Source organism: Lampetra planeri, unplaced genomic scaffold (assembly GCF_965212315.1).
Source record: "Lampetra planeri unplaced genomic scaffold, kcLamPlan1.2.h2 scaffold_114, whole genome shotgun sequence".
NCBI classification, from domain to species: Eukaryota; Metazoa; Chordata; class Hyperoartia; order Petromyzontiformes; family Petromyzontidae; genus Lampetra; species Lampetra planeri.
Genome location: NW_027613851.1, coordinates 99177 through 122230, shown reverse-complemented (window position 1 = coordinate 122230; position 23054 = coordinate 99177). Strand labels below are relative to the sequence as shown.

At 47.5% G+C, this 23054-nt stretch overlaps 2 protein-coding genes across 3 annotated transcripts in view; both read right to left on the bottom strand.

The window, feature by feature from the left end:
• Positions 1–392: 392 nt before the first annotated feature.
• On the bottom strand, positions 393–3776 carry BRD3OS (BRD3 opposite strand). Of its 2 annotated transcripts, none has more exons than XM_078621727.1 (2): positions 3614–3731; positions 393–1542 (listed from the first exon to the last, which is right to left on the bottom strand). In XM_078621727.1, exon 2 carries the CDS (start codon positions 1477–1479, stop codon positions 1153–1155), a length of 327 nt encoding a protein of 108 aa, XP_078477853.1. In that variant the 5' UTR covers positions 1480–1542; positions 3614–3731; the 3' UTR covers positions 393–1152. The 2 variants fall into 2 exon arrangements, with proteins under 2 accessions (XP_078477853.1, XP_078477852.1); XM_078621726.1 differs by having other exon boundaries at positions 1104–1542; positions 3705–3776.
• Positions 3777–12708: 8932 nt separating this feature from the next.
• The window catches only part of LOC144738726 (influenza virus NS1A-binding protein homolog), a 62912-nt gene continuing 52566 nt past the window's right edge, over positions 12709–23054 (bottom strand). The window contains exons 11-15 of the mRNA XM_078621718.1: positions 22148–22269; positions 19245–19371; positions 18708–18839; positions 17636–17809; positions 12709–14650 (exon numbers count right to left, since the gene is read on the bottom strand). Coding sequence (XP_078477844.1) covers positions 14361–14650; positions 17636–17809; positions 18708–18839; positions 19245–19371; positions 22148–22269 — 845 coding nt within the window. The 3' untranslated portion in view covers positions 12709–14360. The remainder of the gene's footprint in view (positions 14651–17635; positions 17810–18707; positions 18840–19244; positions 19372–22147; positions 22270–23054) is intronic.

Here is a 23054-nt window from a genome sequence, read left to right as displayed (position 1 = left end):
AAAACAAGTAAACCCGTAAAAACAAAGTTTTTCACTATAAATCCTTTATATGCGTGGCATCGGGGCGGCTAGAGTCCTCTCGTCCTCTGGCTTGAGATGGCTGCCACCTATGGGTCAGATGATTGCCTGCCACCATTAAACAATTGGTAATTAAATATTTAAATATTTTTCCCTAAACAGTGTAAAATTTTGGAAAAATTTTTTTCACGAAAATGCATTGTCACGCACAACGAGTCTGTGTGCAAAATGTCAGCTCAATTGGATCACGGGAAGTGGGTTAAAAAACGACCGAAAGATTTGCACGGTCCAAAGCAAAGCAAGCGAACGTAATATAAAGGATTTAATAAAAAATATTCGTAAAGTGTTTTATAGAACGCAGGGTGGCGAGCGTATCACTATTCCCATTCCTTTATTTTCGCGGTTGGCGGGGAGACGCGGATGGAGACGCATTTCGATGTCCCGGGTACCCCCCCCCCCCGAACCCTGCGACGTTGGAAGTTGGGGGGCTTGGTGGGGGGGGGTTGGGGCTGTTATTTATTGTGAGCGAGCGACTTGTCCGTGGGTCGATCTCGAGGAGGAGGAAGTGGGGCATCGATCGCCCAGCGAGCGATGCGTTGAGCTCCTGGCCGCTCCGCGCACGTGAACAGGTTCGCTGCGGCGTTTCATATCAGTGCTCACTGCGATGAGAAACTTGACTGTTTATATATTTAATAAAGTTCGTTTTTGTTTCGCACGCACGGCGTCCCCCCGCCCGCCCACTCTGTTGTGTTTTGCGAATGGCATCGCTCATTCGCTGAGCGAGTGGACCGGCGAGCGGGTGTGTGGTTGAGTCATTGAGCGAGTGGTTGAGTGAATGAGCGAGTGGATGAGTGAGTGGTTTTATGGTTGCGTGAATGAGTGGTTGAGTGAATGAGCGAGTGGTTGAGTGGGTGGTTTTGTGGTTGCGTGAATGAGTGGTTGAGTGAACGAGCGAGTGGTTAAGTGAATGAGCGAGTGGTTGAGTGGGTGGTTTTGTGGTTGCGTGAATGAGTGGTTGAGTGAATGGGCGAGTGGTTGAGTGAGTGGTTTTGTGGCTGAGTGAATGAGTGGTCGAGCGATCAAAGTTATAAAAATCCACGGTGTGTCCGCACCACACCCCAAAAAACCCGCTCGTCACATGAGGCTGCACACTGCGGACTTTGCAGGGTTGGCCCCAGCGTGCGGGCGGCCCCGCACCAGCACGGCCTGGTTGCCCCGCTCGCCCGTCCACACTCCGCACTTGCGCAGCAGGTAGCTCCCGTCCAGCTGCGCCCGGCTGGACGTCGCCTCTTCGCGCCGCTGGCGCTCCCAGACGAGGCGGCTCGTGTCGCGGTACCGCGTCCTCGCAAACTCCTCGGACGAGGCGAGGGCCGCCAGGGGATGGACGCGCCCGGGGTCGCCGGACTCGTCCCACGCTTCGCTGGCGGTGGTCGCGGTGGTCGTGGTGGTCGTGGTGGTCATCCCCCTTAGCCGGCGAGTTTGGGAGCAGTCACCGCACCGGTGGTCGTGCCCGTGTCCTCCCGGCTGTGAAGTGGAAGGGCACAAAAACCAGTGGCGCATTTTCCTCGTAGCGCCACAAGTAGCTGCTTATGATACGGGCCCCGCGCTAAATGCTTTCAAGCTATCATGTTTTATTGTTCTATCTACGTGACTTTACCGAAAGATTCTAGATTTGAAGCTTTCGTGACTGCAAGGAATCATCTTCTTAGGTTTTTTCGGTAAAGTCACGTAGAAAGTAAAATAAAATAAAATTGTTTTTATTTTATTTTACTTTCTACGTGACTTTACCGAAAAAACCTAAGAAGATTTACCGAAAGACCCAAAGAATATGAATTCCTGCAGTCACGAAAGGCTTTAAGGGACGGGGCAACATCGAATAAGCAGAGAAACGAATTCTCGTAGCCTACCACGAACAAAAAAAACCACACTGCCCATCGGTTCACGTTGACAAAGCAAAAGCCTTTAGAGCAGTCGTGAGTGCTTCTTCTTCTTAACCTGGGGTGCACGCCACCCCCTGGGTGCGTGAGATGCCCTTTCTGAGGGTCGCGAGAGACACATAGACTCACACAGAGAGCCATAGACTTGCACAGAGAGCCATAGACTTACACACACCCAGAGACTCACACAGAGAGCCATAGACTCACACAGAGAGCCATAGACTTACACACACCCAGAGACTCACACAGAGACCCTTAGACTCACACAGAGAGCCATAGACTCACACAGAGAGCCATAGACTTACACACACCCAGAGACTCACACAGAGACCCTTAGACTCACACAGAGAGCCATAGACTCACACAGAGAGCCATAGACTTACACACACCCGGAGACTCACACAGAGACCCTTAGACTCACACAGAGAGCCAGACTCACACAGAGAGCCATAGACTTGCACACACCCAGAGACTCACACAAGAGACCCTTAGACTCACACAGAGAGCCATAGACTTACACAGAGAGCCATAGACTTACACACACCCAGAGACTCACACAGAGACCCTTAGACTCACACAGAGAGCCATAGACTTGCACACACCCAGAGACTCACGCAGAGACACAGAGACTCGCACAGAGAGACCCATAGTGTAGTGTATAGTGTAGTAGTGTATAGTGTAGTGTATAGTGTAGTAGTATATACTATATAGTAGTGTATAGTAGTGTATAGTGTAGTATATAGTGTAGTGTATAGTGTAGTGTATAGTGTAGTATATAGTGTAGTAGTGTATATTGTAGTGTATAGTGTGGTAGTGTATTAGTGGAGAGTGTAGTAGTGTATAGTAGTATATAGTGTAGTATATAGTAGTATATAGTGTAGTAGTGTATAGTAGTGTAGTGTATAGTGTAGCGTATAGTAGTGTATAGTGTAGTATATAGTAGTGTATAGTAGTGTATAGTGTAGTATATAGTGTAGTGTATAGTGTAGTGTATAGTGTAGTATATAGTGTAGTAGTGTATATTGTAGTGTATAGTGTGGTAGTGTATTAGTGGAGAGTGTAGTAGTGTATAGTAGTATATAGTGTAGTATATAGTAGTGTATATTGTAGTATATAGTGTAGTAGTGTATAGTAGTGTAGTGTATAGTGTAGCGTATAGTAGTGTATAGTGTAGTATATAGTAGTGTATAGTGTAGTAAATAGTAGTATATAGTAGTGTATAGTAGTGTATAGTGTAGTATATAGTAGTGTATAGTGTAGTATATAGTGTAGTAGTGCTGGTGCCTGTCGCCAGGGAAACGGAGGTGTGGTTACCGCCACAACTCAACCCGCCTTCTCCCTCGCCACGACAAAGCCGACTGAGTGACGACACGGAAACGACGTTTCGCGACCACCCACTCGCCTGTCCCAGGCGCAGAGGTCGCAAACGGGTTTTGATTCCTTACCCGTACCCGGCCGCACCAGGGTCGCAAACGGGTACCCGTACCCGGCCGTACCCGTACCCTACCCGTACCCGGCCGGGTAGGGTACGGGTACGTGTACCCGATTGCGACCTCTGGGATGAAGCCATGTTGCAGGCGCGGGTGGGTTGATTCTAGGAAACTTGAATTGTGAGAAGAGACAAGACGTTGGGAAATGAGTGACAAACGGTGACTCACCAGTGACTCACGGCCTACCCGTACCCGGGTACGGGTAGCCGGGTATCGGGTAGGGTGTACGGGTACCCGGTTGCGACCGAAGGAAACTTACACAGCCGATGTTGATGCTGCTTCGCGTCACCCCCAAAGCGATAGGGGAGCTCGGCTAACAACAAAACGCGTTTTTTTTAATTTAAAGGACGGAGTCGGCCACCGTAGCCTGATCCGCTTTGCCCCGCCCCCACCCCCTCCTCGCTCTCACCCCATTGGCCAAGTCCCGGAAACCGAGCGGGGGGGGGGAGGTCACGTGGTGTTTGTAGCTCCACGTGGTTTTCGTTTTTTAAATTGATGAGTTTAACCTTCTTCTTAGGTTTTTATGGGTAAAGTCACGTAGGTGAAAAATAAATAATTAATAATAAAAAATAACGGAAGAAATAATAGAATTAAAAACTATTGTCATTATTTTATTTCTATTATTTATTACATTATCTTTTTATTATTATTATTTATATTTTTTTACCCACGTGACTTTACCGAAAAAAACCTTAGAGTAGGAATCCTTGCAGTCACGAAAGGCTTCAAATCTGATGAGTTTAACACGCAGGCTTTTTAGTTTAGGGGGCGTCCATAAATGACGTCACGCGATTTTGGACGATTTCTGACCCCCCCCCCCCATCGTCACACGGCGTCACACAAAGTCAGACCCCCCCCTCAAATGACGTCACAAAGCTCTGCCCCCCCTTCCCCCAAAAAAATAAAACATGCTTCAAATCGCTTTAAACTATTGTCATTGTAGTGCGTATTTAATGTGCCGCTGCGCTCTGATGTTGTAGGAGAAAACATTTATTACAAAGTCTATTTAATTAAGTAGAACGAGTTGCCTATATTTATTTAAAGTTGCGCATTTTGATGTGACGTCACATTTCTCAACTCCCCCCCCCTCGTCACACATCGTCACAAATGTCTGACCCCCCCCCCTCCCCTAGGTGCGTGACGTCATTTATGGACGGCCCCCAAGCGCAACCAAAACGGTCTCCAGTGTTTTTCATCTGCACAACGCGAAATGACTGTTACACTTAAAATGACTTTTACACTTACTATAACATTTTATCTACACAATTACACCCTAGTCAAACTTACGTGTTATCTTATTTGTATTTTTGTATTCTAAGATTGTATATTATGGCTAATTCACATTTTACATTCACATTTTATATGGTCTACTTATTCATAATTTTAAATACTTTAGCCCGTTAGTATTAGTTCTACTTTGTAACGTTAGTATAGTTAGACTGTATATCACCTATTCGAGTTTTTTAAGATTCCTACATGTTGAATGTATGCACCTTCCGACCATAGTAAATTCCGCGTATGTGTAAACTTTCATGGCGATTAAAACCGTTTCTGATTCTGATTAAACCACGAACTCAACGTCTGTCCTCAAGGGTCAAGGCGGATCGAGCACGACCTCAATCTGGTCTGCCTCGGCGTGACCTCGGACAGATCGCGGACGTACCACGAACATGTTATGTAGGCCAGGCTTAGTCACAAACCGTACCTCTCCATAACAAAGGCTCACCCTCTTAAGCCTCACCTTACCATATGAATAAAACGTGTGCCGTACTTGCCGCTTCCCCCCCCTCCTCTCCAACCATTATATAAACGGAGTGGTAGCTCTTGCAATCTCTCATTTACTTGATACAGCTGTCGTGGCTGTGACGGTTCCACCTGAAGACGGAAGCTTGTGTTGCCTCCGAAACGTCGTGATTTTTATTTTATTTTACCTTTATTAATTTTAATGTTTTACCTACGTGACTTTACCGAAAACACCTAAGAATATGAATCCTTGCAGTCACGAAAGCTTCAAATCTAGAATTAATGTGAATCTAACAGCAGCAAACGTCAGCCCTCGGAGTGCCCAGACAAATCTCGACTTAAAGCTTTCGTGACTGCAGGCATCCATATTATTTGGGTCTTTTGGTAAAGCCACGTACGTGGCCTTCTTCAGCAGTTTTACTGGTAGGAACCCACTGGTTCCACCAGCCCACAGGTGATTATTGTGTCCGTCCGTCGTGCATCCACAAATGGGAGGGGTGGGGCTGGGTGGAGAGGGGAGGGTGGGTGGGGACGGTGGGGAGGGGCTGGGTGGGGAGGGGCTGGTCACCCCGTGGTGCCCTTATAAAACTCAACGTTTCACCTACTCACGCCGGCTTGTGCCCGCCCTCACAGTCGGGCATATTTGCGGAATACACCACGCCGCCGTTGACCCTGGCCATTGACCGAGCAACCCAACGTTCCTACCAGCTCCCTCCGCAGGACAATGTGAATTGTACATATACACGAGACATTATGGACAGCAAGGGGGCAGTGATGTGACTGATCTTTTGCCGTGCCGTGTGCGGTTAGCGCGCTGCGCTATGAACCCGGCGACACGAGTTCGATTCCCGCTCAGGTCCAACACCCAGTGACGATTATCAGAGCAGATCCTGGGCCTCCTCTAGGTCGACTCAGCCTCAAATGAGCAACTCGTGCGACGTGTAACCATCGCTACTGGGGACACAAAGGCGGACGGGCGTGGCGTTGGCCACCCACCCTATCGTGGTGCCGGCCTTTGTGGTCGCTAACAGCACTTGCCCCATATCTGTTAAGGCTATCCGGGGGAGGCGCGTCTTTGTCAGTACTATGCACCGCTCATCTCGATTGCCCGCCCTCCTTCACCCCGTACTGACCACTCTGGTGAAGTATTGTCAAGTAAACCCCACAAATACCAGCCGTGTGGGAGGTTTGTACGAGAAAAAAAATACCTTCATTCCTTGTGAATAGATGTGGGAAACATACTTGTTCTGCGTCTCTATGTTACCGATATTCTCTACAACACGGGTGAATGTATTATAGTTGAATTCGCACCGATATCTAACGGATATGCGATGAGATGGATAATTTTTTACCGAGAATCCAGGGACTTATGGGACAGGATTTGGACTCGTGTATGACTGATGATGATTTTAGGAACGGACAGAAGAGCCGACCGGCTGGCGAGTTTAACTGGTGCACCGTCTGTTGTACAAACCGCGCAACGCCATTTGGTCAGCATCACGATCCATAAAACAGAACTCCCCCAAGGTCTCCACTGCACATTTTTGTTTCCACGTTCTTCTCAGTCTTGTGCCAATATGCTAAAGTCGTGGCCACACATTTCTGGCACCAATATCTGATGTTAAGCCATACATTTCCAGTGCCCAAATACTGTAATGCATTGAGCCTTAGCTCAACTGCTTTCCTCAACACTAATGCTGGAAAACAGGTCTCTTATGGGTGAGCTCTATAAAACACATTCCTGCGGAGGGAGCTGGTAGGAACGTTGGGTTGCTCGGTCAATGGCCAGGGTCAACGGCGGCGTGGTGTATTCCGCAAATATTCCCGACTGTGAGGGCGGGCACAAGCCGGCGTGAGTGAGTTAAACGTTGAGTTTTATAAGGGCACGACGGGGTGACCAGCCCCTCCCCACCCAGCCCCTCCCTGCAAGACGGACGGACACAATAATCATCTGGGCTGGTGGAACCAGTGGGTTCCTACCAGTAACAAGTATAACCCGTAAAAACAAAGTTTTTCACTATAAATCCTTCATATGCGTGGCGGCTAGAGTCATCTCGTCCTCTGGCTTGAGATGGCTGCCACCTATGGGTCAGATGATTGCATGGCAGCATTAAGCAATTGCTAATTAAATATATTGGTCCTAAAAAGTGTAAAATTTTGGAAAAAATGTCACGAACATTAATTGTCACGCACAACGAGTCTGTGTGCAAAATGTCAGCTCGATTGGATCACGGGAAGTGGGTTAAAAAACGACCGAAATATTTGCACGGTCGTAAGCAAGCAAGCAAGTGAACTTAATATAAAGGATTTAAAAATAATTTTAACTGCCGCGCCAGAAGATGAAACCGAACCGGCGTTCCTGTGGATTGCTCTGCGAGACCCCAAGGACAAGGACACTTCATCTCGGTGACAGAACGCCGACAACACAATTTTAGGGATAAATACCAAGCGTTAAAATGAACCAGACATCACACACCAACATTGGGGCTTATTTCGCTACAGTTTATTTGAGTTTGCTACGAGACGGGCAAAAAGGAAATCATCATCGTCATCATCATCATCATACGGGCGACTCCCACCAATTTTGATCACCGGCAAACAGCAGCAGTCGCTTAAACTCGGCAGCTACGAATGTCACAAATCCGTAATCAGTGCCACCACCTTTCAACTTTGGTATTACCTAGACCAATGCGTGTGTCTAACGCGCGCACGTCACACAAGTGCAAGGTTCTTCAACTGGTAGACCCAACGTGGGCCGGATCAAGGCCGGACTATACTCTTGGAAGGGCTTACCGAGTGTGTGTGGCCCGTGAATAGATACGGCTCTGCGAGAACGAGATCTAAACGAGATCTGAAGACGGTGGGGGGGTACATGTTGAGATACGGATGTGAGCTGTGGACAAGACACAAATCGAGTCCCATGGACGACAGACATCGTGATGCCACACGAGGTGACACCGTGAAAGCGGTTCACAAAAGACAAACCGGTCACCACCCCCCCCCCTCCCCAGCACATGCCAATTCTATTATGGCCCACCTGAGTGTTCAGTTGAAGAACCTTGTTATTAGGTAAATGAGTTCTCAAAATCCTACATCTTTTCGGAGTTCTACATCTTGTCAAAGCAGATTTTGTTTACATGCCAGGGTTAACCGCGATACGGTGACACTACGGTTTACAATATAAGATTGACGACACTAATATTGTCCGATTTCGCACATTAAAAAAAAATCAGGATTGTGGCACATTTAAATTCAGAAATACAGGATGCTTAAAAAAAATGTTTTGCAGTTGAAGAACTTAACATTTTAGGTCAAGCTTCCCAAGTTCCCATCCTAGCACAGAATCTTGTAAGTAAATAATGCGAAACACAATTACAAGGTGGAGGAATTTGGCGAGAAATCGTCGTGTCATCAATGCAAATATTGTGTCGTGAAAAATATCGCGGCAACCCCATTAGTGATCGAGCTGAAATAACAACTTGGGTCAACGTACGCACGCACATTAGTGGGAGTCTACCTGGGTGTTACTTGCCAAAAACGATGCGTTGTTTTCATCCGTGTTATTAAAAATGCCACTAAATAGCAAGTGATGGCAATTCACAAACCGTGTAAAAATAAGCTAAAAATCTATTCAAGCGATTTGCTGTCCAGATAATTCTTGTAATTTTTTTTATTTCTTTTTTTTTCATTTAATATATATAAATTTTGCCGACAATCGCATACAAAAACTTTTGTATGGCGTATTGGTTTCCAGTTTTCTTTAGCACTTGTTAACCTGGTATAATAATCGACCATCTTCGAAATGTAACCAAAATCTTTTACACATGCCTGCGCACACACACTCCCTCACACGCTCACATTTCCTAAAACACAGCAAAATAGAGTAACGGTACAGTATTAATAAACTTCAAAAATTCCCCCTCTCCCCCGCTTACAATTGAAGGCTTCTGGTTAGAAAGATTCTTGTACTACAGACAACCACTCAAGAAGGCCTTTTCAAAGCTGCTTAACATCTGCCACAAGAGCCGGTGTAAGCTGTAAGCAAAATTTTAACCAAACGTAATAAAAATGCTTTTTAAATTGGCTTTGCTAAGACCCGCGCACAATACCGCCGTTAAACCAAAAACGAGTTTCAAGAAGCAGAGTAAATCTAACCCTGCCCCACCCCAGAAATATTTTAAAAGTTTTAGCCCTATCCCATCAAACTCAACTTTGGTTTCGTGCCTAATATGAAGTGGTTTGATCTATTGTGTGTTAGATGGGAGCTTAATCGAGCGGCGTTTTTTTTCGAACCATGCACATGTTCAATAGCTTACAAAGCAATATACCTTAACATGAGATAGAGAGAGAAAAACATAACATTCTTTGTCGCAATTGAAGGAAAATTGATATCCGAGATGGAGACATTTCCTCCCCCTGTTAAAACTACACAGAAGCAAAATAAATACACGTGACGTCATTCAATCCTATAAGAAGAAAAAAAACACGCGCGCACACACACACACAAAAAAAAACCTATCATTGCATACTTTGAAAGCTTCCCATTATCGTCCAGTCGACACTTCACTACCAATTCTTTCCTCCGAACCAGCAGTGCAAAATAATTCTGCAAAGCTTAAAAAATAAACCACAAAAAACCAATTCCCAACTTGCTTTCCCCTGCATCCCAGGTCCAACGCCTGTTCCATCAGTTGCGCAATTTGACTCCGTGCAACAGACTCGTTAAATGCGGACTTCTCTGCATCCGTTCCTGAGCGTGGCTCTTCCCTCCCCCACCTCTCTTCCTTTCAAGCAGATCCGCTCGGCAAATTTGAAGCAATGCATTTCTCAGTCCCGACCCTGATGCGAGTGTGGGTGGAGCTAGCCGGAAAGCGAGCGGGCCTCTTGCTGTGTAACAAAAAAAAGTGGGGCTAAGAAATGTTTTGCGTCCACGCTCAGACGCGACCGTGTTTGCAGCAACTACCTCGGCTCGTACGCCGGACCAAAGCATCTTCTTGGTTCTTTCGGTAAAGTCACGTAGAAGGGAATAAAATAAAACATGATAAAATAATTCTCACGACGTTTCGGCCACAACGCAAGCAGCCGTCCTCAGGTGAAGACCAGGTCTGTCGGGGAGACAGCGTCTGAATGGTCGATCGTCGTGAGAATTATTTTATGTTTTATTATTTTATTACTTCCCTTCTACGTGACTTTACCGAAAGAACCAAGATGAATCCCTGCAGTCACGAAAGCTTTAAATCGAAATGTTATTTTTATTATGTTTGAATTTTTTTTATTTTATTATTTCCATTCTACGCGACTTTACCGAAAGAACCAAGAAGATGAATCCCTGCAGTCACGAAAGCTTTAAATCGAAATGTTATTTTTATTATGTTTTAATTTTTTTTATTTTATTATTTCCATTCTACGCGACTTTACCGAAAGAACCAAGAAGATGAATCCCTGCAGTCACGGAAGCTTTAAATCGAAATCGGACCAAAGTAGTTGCACGGGACGATCGATTTGCAGGTTACCCCAACCCCCCCCCCCCCACTGTGATTTAGTTGCACAACTCATTGCCTCAAGTATGGAACTCCAATTGCCCGTGCCCCCCTTCGCCTTTGAAGCAACGTACCAGACGCGTTCTGCGTATTTTCCGGGTGCGTTTACGATTCCCAGCGACTGCCTAAAGAAACACGTGGCTCGTAAAAAAAAAACATGCAAAAGATTGATGCAAATGAGCAAAAGGAAAGATAACTTGAACGATAGCTTGCGGGAGGGAGATGCACACACCTTCCCTCGGGGGAGATAAAATATAAAACATGAGCATCAGATCGATTTCAGAAATACCTCGCCAAGGTTTTTACGGCAGCACAAAAAGGGCACGCGCCCCTGCCACATGAATTTAATTGTGAATATGTTGGGAGGGGAAAAAAAAAAACCATTCATTTCTAACAAAAACAATAATAATCAGGAAATAATAAAACGTCGTCAACTTCATCAAGAAGAACACTCGACATTTTTTTTATGATATATAGCCGAGCTATTTGCTTCAACTTGACGTGTTGTTTATACCAAGGTTTAAACACAATGTCTATGTCACTACTGAAGCCGACAAGTGAGATGCAAGAAAGCTGACATTTCCCACAAACGGTCCGACTCCTCCCGACAAAAGCTTCCACCCCATCCCCCCCTTTTCCCACCGTCACATCAGAGCCGAGCCCAGTGCCATGGGGATCATTACGGCTATTTCGCTGTGCCGAGCACTAACCGAGCCGCGATTCGCACTCAGCACAGCAGGGGAGGTCGCCAGCCTGCGGCTTGGAGTCGCGTGCGGTGGCGCTTTTTAAAAAAGGGGGCTTGCGGTGGCGGCTCTTGAAATTCGAGAAGAATTTTTTTTTGCCTCTGTCATTTTGGCTACCGCCAATCCTCTTGACCACGGAAGCCCAGTTCAGCGTGGGCAGGGGGGGGGGTTAGGCAACCTGCGGTTCTTTGAAGGACCGCTTCGTGAGACCATTATTTATTAAAGGGTACCCATCGTCCCCTATTCACAACATTGTACTTATGGCTCCTGAATTAAGATTTTTTTTTACCGAATTCGAAAAAAACCCGGCTCCTCTTGTTATCTTGCTTGCCGACGACCCCCTGCGCGAGCCAGAGGTCGCAACCGGGTACCCGATACCCGTACCCTACCCGATACCCGGCTACCCGTACCCGGCCAGGTACGGGTACCCGTTTGCGACCCTGGTGCGGCCGGGTACGGGTAGACCGTGAGTCACTGGTGAGCAACTGTTTGTCACTCATTTCCCAACGTCTTGTCTCTTCTCACAATTCAAGTTCCTAGAATCAACCCACCCGCGCCTGCAACATGGCTTCATCCCAGAGGTCGCAATCGGGTACCCGATACCCATACCCTACCCGATACCCGGCCGGGTACGGGTACGGGTACGGCCGGGTTCGGGTACCCGTTTGCGACCCTGGTGCGGCCGGGTACGGGTAAGGAATCAAAACCAATTTGCGACCTCTAGCACGAGCCCTCCTCACGAGAGGTTTGGATCTGTTTTGGGCGACAAGCCGGGCCCCGCCACGGGGTAGGTCGGGTTACCGACGCGTTCGCAGCACGCGACAACGCCAGAAGGTCGCACGGAGGGCACGCGGCATCAACCCAGTTACCCTACACACGCGCGCGTGTCGGAAACGCACAATGCGTGACCCGCAGGCGGGTAAGATAAACAAAAAAAAACAGGATCAGACACGTTCAGTGTCGTTGGACGCCAGTGGCACGGCTCTGATTCTGCAGTGGGAAAAAAAAAAACTGGTGCCGAGCGAGCCGTGCCCGTTCGGCCGTGACCCCAGAACAGGGCGCTTGTAACAGTAAAAATAAAATAGGTGTTTCAGAATCCTAGGCCCTAAACCCATATCTTTGAAAGCATTTTCATTTTTAAGTCGCCATCACTGGAACCTGAAGTTTTAAAAAAGACAAGGCAATGATCTACTATTTGATATTCGAATATAAATGAAAACACAAACGTTGATGCCAGTTTGTCAAGACTAAATGTACTTTAATGGCCACTTGTATGAAGAGAACTTAAAAATGTGACTAAAACATCTAAATATATTACTACATCTGCAATCAATAGATCAGTTTGCGCGACCACAAATCCTCCGCTTGACCTTCGACAAGATGGCAACGTAGCTGCCAACTGCAACGAGCATAAAAGACGGGGCGAGTTTCCGATTAGGACTTTAAGTTTCAAAGTGGAAGTTGTTCATGGGCATCTTAGTCCTTCGCAACCAACCAACGCAGCGAATCCAAATTATCCCAAGGGAGCTTCGTCTCTTGAAGCCTCAACCATTCGTACGGAATCCAAAATGTTCACAAATAATGTGGCTTTTGTGAACCCCCCCTCCCCAGGCAATTACGCTTGAGATTCTAGTCCAAAACGTGGCCTTGGCTTCAGAGTTTGAGGACCGAGGTTTGAACGTGGATCGCCAAGTGATTCTTTGGCAATCCACTACTGGACCAGTGGCCTCCCCCGACACACCCTGCGGGTCCCGTGGCGGTTAATTGACCGTACACATTGCCGCGTCAAAGTCAGTGCGGGTGTTTCTGAAGGCAGGAGGGAGCAAGGAGCGTATTATGGCACAATCGAGGCTATTGCTGCACTGGCCTCGTGCCGGATCCTGTAGTCTTGTACGAGCCGACAACAACTGCTTGGTTCTTCATGGTGGTAACCCATCCAAGCATTCTGCCGGCTCGACCACAATTAAACGTTCAGGCAGGATAAACGGAGGATTAGCGTCTTGCGTCCGCGAAATGTTCACAATTGGGAGTTGCAAAAATTCGAATTTATTTTTGCACGTACAACTTCTGGCAGCTGCACGGATTCCATTATCCGACAGCCCAGTAGCACGATGGATCGGCAACGGTCAACATTCTTACGCGCATTAATTTCAGGCACCTCGTGAGCGGTGGAACCAATTAAAATAATAAAAATGAAAATCACGCACGATATGCATGGATTTTGTATCGCTTTTCAACGCGCGTTGCTTTTCAAGTGGCCACAACGAGATGACATCACACGGCGCATGACGTAGGACGTCATCGCCTTGATCACAAAGGGCTTCACCGTTATCACGGTGTTTGTATCATCAAGCATAGGGAAACTTTTCGATTTAAAGCTTTCGTGACTGCAGGGAATCATCTTCTTGGTTCTTTCGGTAAAGTCGTAGAAGGGAAGTAATAAAATAAAACATAATAAAATAATTCTCACGACGTTTCGGCCACAATGCAAGCAGCAGTCCTCATTCTTCACCTGAGGACGGCTGCTTGCGTTGTGGCCGAAACGTCGTGAGAATTATTTTATTAGGTTTTATTTTTATTATTTTATTACTTCCCTTCTACGTGACTTTATTGGGAAACTGTCAGGGTCAATCCTGTTTTTCTTTTCCGGTCGGGCAAGTCTCTAAACGACAACAAAACTTGACGCTAAAACTGAATCTACATTGGATCCTATTTACGACCCGCTACAGCAGGAGATAATTAAATAATGCTTCAACCCTTTGTTGGAAGGTGTTAAAAAAAAATCTCATGCATCGAGGGACCCCTCTCCCCTCCTCCACTACAAACCCTACCCCAGTTGGCAACCACGTGTCATCTTGGCAACAAAAAAGCCCCCCCCCTTTTCTTTCATCACTCACTCCTCTCCTCATCCCCCTCCAACAGATCGGCCTCTCTTTTGATGGCGATGTACGGGGACCACAGGTTGGCCTGCGCGTCGTAAACCTCGACCGACCGCAGGAACTGCGCGCCGGTGAAACCGCCGACCGCGTATAGCCGCCCTCCGGCCACCGCCACGCCGGCGTTGCTGCGCACCACCGACAGGCTGGCCAGCACGGTCCACTCGTCGCGTGCCGGGTCGTATGCCTCCACCGCGCCCAGTGAGCTGGCGCCGTTGAAGCCGCCCACCACGAACAGTTTGCCTGGAGGGACGGGCAGAGCGAGAAGATGGGGGGGCGGGTGAGCGAGCGAGCGAGCGATGGTGTCAAATGTTCCAGTTTGTATGGGCAGCAGATGTGCGCGCGTGTGTGGAGTGGTAGTATAGCGGGTAGCAGTGCTGCGCTACAAACCCGGCGATCCGAGTTCGATTACCGCTGAACCGGTCCTGGGCCTCCCTTAGGTCGACTCGGAATCAAATGAGTACCTGGTGCAGTGTGTACACATCGCCACTGGGGAGACAAAGGCGGCTGGGTGTGGTGTTGGCCACCCACCCCCTTCGAGTGCTGTGCCGGCCTTCATTAGGTGCTGCTACTCGCTAACAGAACTTGCCCCAACAGTCTGTTGAGACTATACGGGAGAACTCCGTCTTTGTACATCAAGACCAATGCAAGATGCTTAACGCGGGACGTAACATTGAGAAGACTCGGGTGGTATGGGGACGTGTTGAGAATGGAACACAATTTTTTTGTCAGCCAACACTGGTATAAACATGGGCATTTCCACTCCTTTTCTATTATGTACATCCACAGTTACTTGCGCAACATTTTCCCTGACCACGAGCCCATTCATCCCACAGTGACTTGCGCACAAACAGCATAACAAAGAGCGGCTTAAGCGTATTTAATTAATTTACCCACCCAGCAGTATAACAAAAGCAGTGCTTGACCATATTCACAACTCCTCCTCCCCCGCTGCCCTTCCTGGCTCCTCCCCCCTTAACCACTATATAAGGTACAGATATTTTGCTGTGACGGTTTCACCTGAAGACGGAAGCTTGTGTTGCCTCCGAAACGTCGTGAGAATTATTGTATTATGTTATATTTTTATTATTTTATCACTTCCCTTCTACGTGACTTTACCGAAAGAAGCAAGAAGAAAAATGGAACACAAGTCCGTAGCGAAAACTGCCTTACGGTGGACACCACAATGAGAGAGACCACGGGGGCAGGCCGAAGAGAACCTGGCGACACACCATTCAAGACGAATCGAAGACCATGGGCATGTCTTCGGGTGAAGCAGAGAAAGCTGCTAAAGGCCGTCGCGGGTGATTGTTGCGGCCTTATGCTCCACAGCGAGCGAAGAGGAATAAGCAAGTCTGTCTTTGTAATAGTAGGTTTTTACCCTTTTAAACTGGTACAAAACTGACACCTTTATTCAAGGCATCATGTTTGCAATAATCACAACACAAGCAGTCAAAAAAGCAAACAAAAAGAAGCAACTCTGATCATGATAATAATATGCACTTATTATCATGATCAGAGTTGGTTCTTTTTGTTTGCTTTTTTGACTACATGTGTTGTGGTTATTGCAAACATGATGCCTTGAATAAAGGTGTCAGTTTTGTACCAGTTTAAAAGGGTAAAAACCTACTATTATATTTTGCCACTGGTAAAAGAGATCTCATAGTGTAAAGTCTGTCTTTGTTTGGTTGGTGTGGAACAAGAGACGGGCACGCAGTCCCATAGCGTCGGAGGGGCTGGAGCAGGCCCTCTTAAACCAGTGAGGTGGGAGTGGCGGGTGGGTGATGGTGGCAAGTCTGTGGTGTTTAAAATTTTTATTTAAAGCTTTCGTGACTGCAGGGATTCATATTCTTGGTTCTTTCGGTAAAGTCACGTAGAAGGGAAACAATAAAATATATATATATAAAACAATAAAAACAATCTGTGGTGTTTGTTTGGTGGAATGAGAGACAAAGGTGGATGAGAGATCAAAATGTTGGGAAGGCTTTGAGGTGCCCTCCCACGACTGCTGCGTCAACCCGGAGGTCACTTGAAAGGCTCTCAGGAGGTCGTTCTGTGGTATCCGCTTCCACGGACGGTTCTGTTAACACCGTCGGGGAGGGTTGCATTGCTCTGCGGGCGATCCAATTGGACACTTTCATCTCTTGCCATGACACCGGGATGACATTACCGAAACTAAACTATTTTTCGATTTAAAGCTTTCGTGACTGCAGGGATTCATCTTCTTGGTTCTTTCGATAAAGTCACGTAGAAGGAAAATAATAAAATAATTCTCACGATGTTTCGGCCACAACGCAAGCAGCTGTCTTCAGGTGGAGAACAGGTCTGTCGAGAATGCAGAGTCAGAATGCCTTCGACAGACCTGTTCTCCACTTGAAGACGGCTGCTTGCGTTGTGGCCGAAACGTCGTGAGAATTATTTTATCATGTTTTATTTTTAAATCCTTTATATTAAGTTCGCTTGCTTGCTTAGGACCGTGCAAATCTTTCGGTCGTTTTTTAACCCACTTCCCGTGATCCAATCGAGCTGACATTTTGCACAGACTCGTTGTGCGTGACAATGCATTTTCGTGAAATTTTTTTTCCAAAATTGTACACTGTTTAGGGAAAAATATTTAAATATTTAATTACCAATTGTTTAATGCTGCCAGACAATCATCTGACCCATAGGTGGCAGCCATCTCAAGCCAGAGGACGAGAGGACTCTAGCCGCCCCGATGCCACGCATATAAAGGATTTATAGTGAAAAACTTTGTTTTTATGGGTTAATTTTTATTATTTTATTATTTTCCTTCTACGTGACTTTACCGAAAGAACCAAGAAGATAAACTATTTTTATTTTATCAGGTGTAAGGCCCACTGGAGCCGTGTAGCTCTTTATCGGAAGTGACTTGGCGATCACAAATTATAAACTCGCCGTCACGTGGAAATTTATAGCAGCCAAATACTCTAAATGTTACTAAACGTGTGTGAGGGAAACACTGAAGGATCCAGAGAAAAATCCACGTGACCACGGGGAGAACGTGAAAACTCCAAATATACAGCAGGTGTCAAGGGTCGGGATCGAGCCCATGACCTCCTGTATACCAGGCGAGGTTGTTGACATCGCCACCGTGACGAAGCGGCTCGTCAAAATGCGTCGCGTCGACTAAATGTAGAGGGACAAAAAATAAAGAAAACACCGGCAGGACCTGGGGAGAGAAAGTCTGGGTCTCGAAAGAATGAATACCGTTGTAGGCAGCGACGCCGGCGCCGCGACGCGCCACGTTCATGGGCGCCACGAAGGACCAGGTGTCTGCGAGCGGGTCGTAGCGCTCCACCGTGTTGAGGCAGTTCCACGCCTCGCTGCCACCCACCACGTACAGGAAGCCGTCCAGCTCGCACACCGACGCCTGGTGCCGGTCTGGTGGCACGCGGTGGGTCAGGCGAGGAGAGGTCGTGGCGTTAATATATTTACGTACGGCGCAACAATTATTTTTTACACCATTGGAACCTCATTTGCCAGTAAAAATATGATAATTGGTTTTTTACCCTTCTATCTGGCAACAAAACTGACACTTTTTTACAAGGAGTCATGACCACCAGGGAGAACATGCAAACTCCGGGTCAGGATTGAGCCCACGACCTCCTGTAGACCAGGCGAGGTTGTTTACATCTCGCCACCATGGCCAAACATCCCATTGCTAAAATATTACCTGCTAATTGCTCAACTGGAATTACAAACAGCAGCTGCAACAACATCGTCCCCTCTACAGGACCCTCCGGAAAAAAGTCTATCGCAAACTCAGAGATGCTTTCCGGGATATACAAGCACAATGGACAATAATAACACTGGTCAACAAAAAAAACACTTTTTTTCTGGCCTGGACTTTTGCAGCTGTTCTAGACTAATTTCAGGGTGCTGATTCCAAATCTGATCTCAGATTTGCTCCATCACATCTCATTTTTATGCCATCGGCATACCCCATTTTCATTGATTTTACCCGAAATTAACTCTGTCACTTATGATTGCAAGTTGTTGCGAGTCAGTGCTTTAGTGTTAAAATATGGCGCTGTATTTTTAGGATAGTGTGTTTATAATATCATTTTATGTAGATATCCACATTTATTTAATATTTTTCTTCTGCAGTTTTTATTGAAAATGCAATATTTGATATCTCAAAAACCTGATGTGATGGACAAAAACTGATGCCAGATTTGGAATCAGCACCCCAAATTTCAGTTAAAACCGTTGGAATACCTTATATGCCAGAAAAAGTGTGTTGACCAGTGTAATAACAGCGAATCAAAACGCAGCTTACGAGTGTTTGTCGGCGAGCAAGTGATCCACGTCTTGGAGATCGGGTCGAAGGCGTCGCAGCTCCGAAGACCTTTCTGGCCATAGGGGTCTGATCCACCGACAATGTACAGCCGATCCTTCAGCACCGCCACACCTGAGGAGTAGGCAATACGGGGCGTGGGGGTTGCATGCAGCACGAAGATCGGCAGCACCTTTTGAAGACAATACGTGGAGTTATATTGCGCGTTCCAATGCGTTCCGTATCAAAAGACACGGTAAAAAAAAGGCAATAAACACCGCTGGACTAATGAGTTTGCAGGCCATGCGCCGAGTTGACTTGTGTTTGACAGCCGGCACTGGGGGATACACATTTCAAGTGTGTCTAGGAGAGATGCGAAGACAAAGCGCTTGTCGTGTCGTGTATAAAATGCTCTGAGATGCACTCCACCCCCCCCCCCACCCCCCCCCATGTACAAGGGCCGCTACATTTTTTTTACATCATCATTATTACGAGCGAGTAATGAAATGTACACGAAGCATAACAGGGACGACTGCTGACCTGCATTGCAGCGGTTGGTGCGAAGCTCAGGGATGGACATCCACTGGTCGGCATCCGGATCGTAAACCTCCCCAGAGCTCAGCTCGTCCGAGTGTCCGTTGGAACCTCCAAGAGCAAACAGCTTGCCCTGCAACGAGCAGCCAACGTCAAAAATCACTCGCGACTTCCCCGTGCAAACGATCACGGAGGTGGTGCTCAACATTCTGGTCGGGGGGGGGGGGGGCAGCCTTTCAATACGGACAAAGGTCACTATTTGCTTCTCAAACGTACACAGCCCTGTTGTCGTGTAGTCCACTTTGCCTCCGCACACGCCATGCAGGGCATGTGGGTTTCCTTTGACCACACTCTCAACACGCTGGGTCCAGTGCCGGTTGAACGTGGGGGTAGAAGAAAATTTGCAGCAAAGTACAAAAGGGGCTCCCCCCCCCCCCCTCGCTCTACGCGGTAGGAGTAGTGGTGGCAGTTGGTAGTAGTGGCAGTTGAGTTGGTAGTAGACGCAGTCCAAAAACAGGGCGCGTAAAGCGAGGCGACAGCTGCCTGCCGAGTATTGCACACAGTACACCACCACCAACCAACATTCGCCAAGTGACGGTGACGTCACCACGGTGCTTGTGCCAGGCTATGTGCATGTTAAGGCCACGTGAAGTGTCAAACGCCCGCTGGCAGGTCACGGGACAGACCCAGGTGCCATGGGTGGCAACTCTCTGATGCACCACCTGTGCCAACTTGCTGTGTATTAGCAACCCGGCGCTCCACTCGTTGTACACACACACACAGTGCACATTGTTGTCCCACGTCAGACCGCATAGTCGCATGTAGATTCGAATACAAAGCGCACATCTCGAATTTAGGGTAGGAAAAAGGTTGGCCACATACTCACAAAATCATACAAACTGAACCTGCACAGACCAAGGGGAAACCAGTCCCATTTTACTGCACTGCCCTCTGCTTTCCACCATAACCCTACAGGAGCCTCAAACTCCTGGTTTATACATGGCGGTCACTCAGCCAGGCACAATCCAGACTGAGCTTAGCTTCCGAGACCTGACAAGATTGGACACTTTCCGGGCAATTTGGTCATAGGCAACGTACCCCTAAAGTTGTACTTAAAATTGGCTGCAAAAATGATGAGATGACAAAGCTTAACCCAGACACCTTTTGGGTTTCAAAGCAGTGTGCCAACAACTCTGCCAATAGATTGCCTCTCCTAAAAAAGTTTATGTACAGGGCAAGAACGACGTTGGGTGGTAATGCGTCATGGGAGGAAATATTTTCCTAAAAAACTATTTTTACAAAGAAACGTGCGTGAGCGTTCCGTTAAAACAATTACACGTGTTCTTAAAAACAGAACGGTCTGAATGGTCATCACAGCATTACTGTTGAAAGCCCGATGGTAAATAATCTCATCCGAGTTGTATTCAAAAACCATTCAACTCTATTCAGCAGCAGCAGCCAATGTTCCGTGTAATCTTAAAGAGAGCGTCATCTTACATTTGTTTGGCCGCGAGCTGCTGGTGGTATAATTGCCGCACTTGTAAACAATGCCCTTTGTAAATGTCTGCGTGCGAGGTGGGGGTCTCTACCTCGCAACACACTGGCGCAACAAAGACGGATCACGGCAGGTCACACACGCAAGTTTGGTTTAGGATGGTAGAGTTACGCGATTTGGTGTTGGGTTTCGTACAGAGCAGCCTCCTGCAGCGAGCGGTAGAAACGAAACGGCGAGACCAGAACCCAGTTCAACCACAGCTTGCCTCGTTTTGAATCAAGGTTCTCAAGTTGGGAGCTACTCCTGGTGGCCACCTTACTGCCAGGCAGAGGTCTCAAACGAGTTGATTCCTTACCTGTACCCGGCCGCACTAGGGTCGCAAACAGGTACCCGTACCCTACCCGATACCCGACTACCCGGCTGGGTATCGGGTAGGGTACGGGTACCCGATTGTGACCTCTGGGATGAAGCCAGGTTGCAGGCACGGGTGGGTTGATTCTAGGAACTTGAATTGTGAGAAGAGACAAGACGTTGGGAAATGAGTGACAAACGGTGACTCACCAGTGACTCACGGCCTACCCGTACCCGGCCGCACCAGGGTCGCAAACGAGAACCGTACCCGTACCCGGCCGGGTACGGCTAGCCGGGTATCGGGTACCTGATTGCGACCTCTGCTGCCAGGGTATAACGTGAATAAACCGCACTTTTACCCGTTATTATTTTTAAACTGCTCTGAAAATGTACATAAGGTAAAAAAAAAAAACCATGCAGGCCTCCCCACGCGCCTTGCAGGTTTTGTTTGACCATACTTCACCACGCGCTGGTCAGTACACGTTGGTGATGGAGGGGAGCACAGACGTGGGAGTATAGAAATGCAGGAAACAACGGATAATTGTTGCACTGCTCCGTCACCCACATATCTCCGCTCCACTTTATACATGGTTGTCACCCAAGCCAGCTCTGTCCAGACTCGACCCTGCTTAGCCTCCGAGATCCGACGAGCCCGGGCAAACTCCCGTGTGATTTGGTAATAGGCGTAGTTACACAACTGAAAGAAAATCTGAATAATTTTTATCTCAGAATTACAATTTATTTATACTGGAGGAATCCGATGAACTATGACGCTCTTTTGCACAGATGTCAAGCCGGGAAAATGGAGGGTAATTTTAATCTATATCTTTTTTTACAGGAATCGTAATTACTCGCCTGCCCCTAAAACGCTCTCAGCCACACACTCCCTGGCCCAAGGGGAATTGACAAATGTTAAGAATAACAAAGGCCAGTGGACGGTGACAGTCCGAAAGAATAGACTTCCACACACGACTCGGTGTAAGCATTCATTTCAAATCAACTGACCGTGCATTTACGGGAACTTGGTGGGTGGGCAGGGAGGGAGGGAGGGGAGGCCTCATACCATGAGCGTCGCCATCTGGAAGCGAGCGCGTGGGGTGTTCATGGGTGCGATGAAGGACCAGCTGTCCGTGCTGGCATCGTAGCGTTCCACGGTACGCAGACACTCCTCCCGGTTGTAGCCGCCTGCCGAAGGACGAGAGATGGGGAGGGGGGGAAAAAAATCATCAACAAGGTAGCTGATGACACCAGTGTGTGTGCTAAGTGAGCGGATGGGGGACAGGAGAAATAGGAAACCCATTGAGAGAACGGGGGGGGGGGGGGGGCACCACGGTGGTGAGATGTTAACTACCTTGGCCTGGTAGAGGAGGATGTGGGTTCGATTACGACCCCTGACGCCTGTATATTTGAAGTTTGCATGTTCTCTCCATGGTCGTGTGGATTTTTCTCTCCCGCATTTCGAGACCTATGTTTGAGTGTATTTGGTTGCTATAGATTTCCACTTGATAAGCCACTTCCGTTGGAGCTATTATTTGTGGGGGCGGGTTGCTTCTGATAAAAAAAGCTTTACAGCTTGGTGGGCCTTACCTAGTAAAATAAACAAGTAGTTTTATAGTTTAAACCCAGGCCCTTCTTGCCCGTTTGGCACAAGTGTTACCAATGTGTGTCACAAACGATATTACGATTGTAAAAGTTGTGGATTTACTCGCCAACACACCGGCAGGCTGAACTAGCTAGCTGGCACGTGTTTAGCGAGCGGTGGACTTGCTCTCCAACACACAACCGGTGTGCTGTACTCGTAACGAATTGGCACGTTCTGTTTACGTGACAAACCTTACTAATTGGCCGTGTCGGGTGGTGGCGGGTTTAACGACACATCTATATTTACGTGATCTAAACCCCAAAAACAAATCTATATTATGGATATTGGTCGCGAAAGCCTGCGTGTTAAACTAATTAGCACGTTTTGT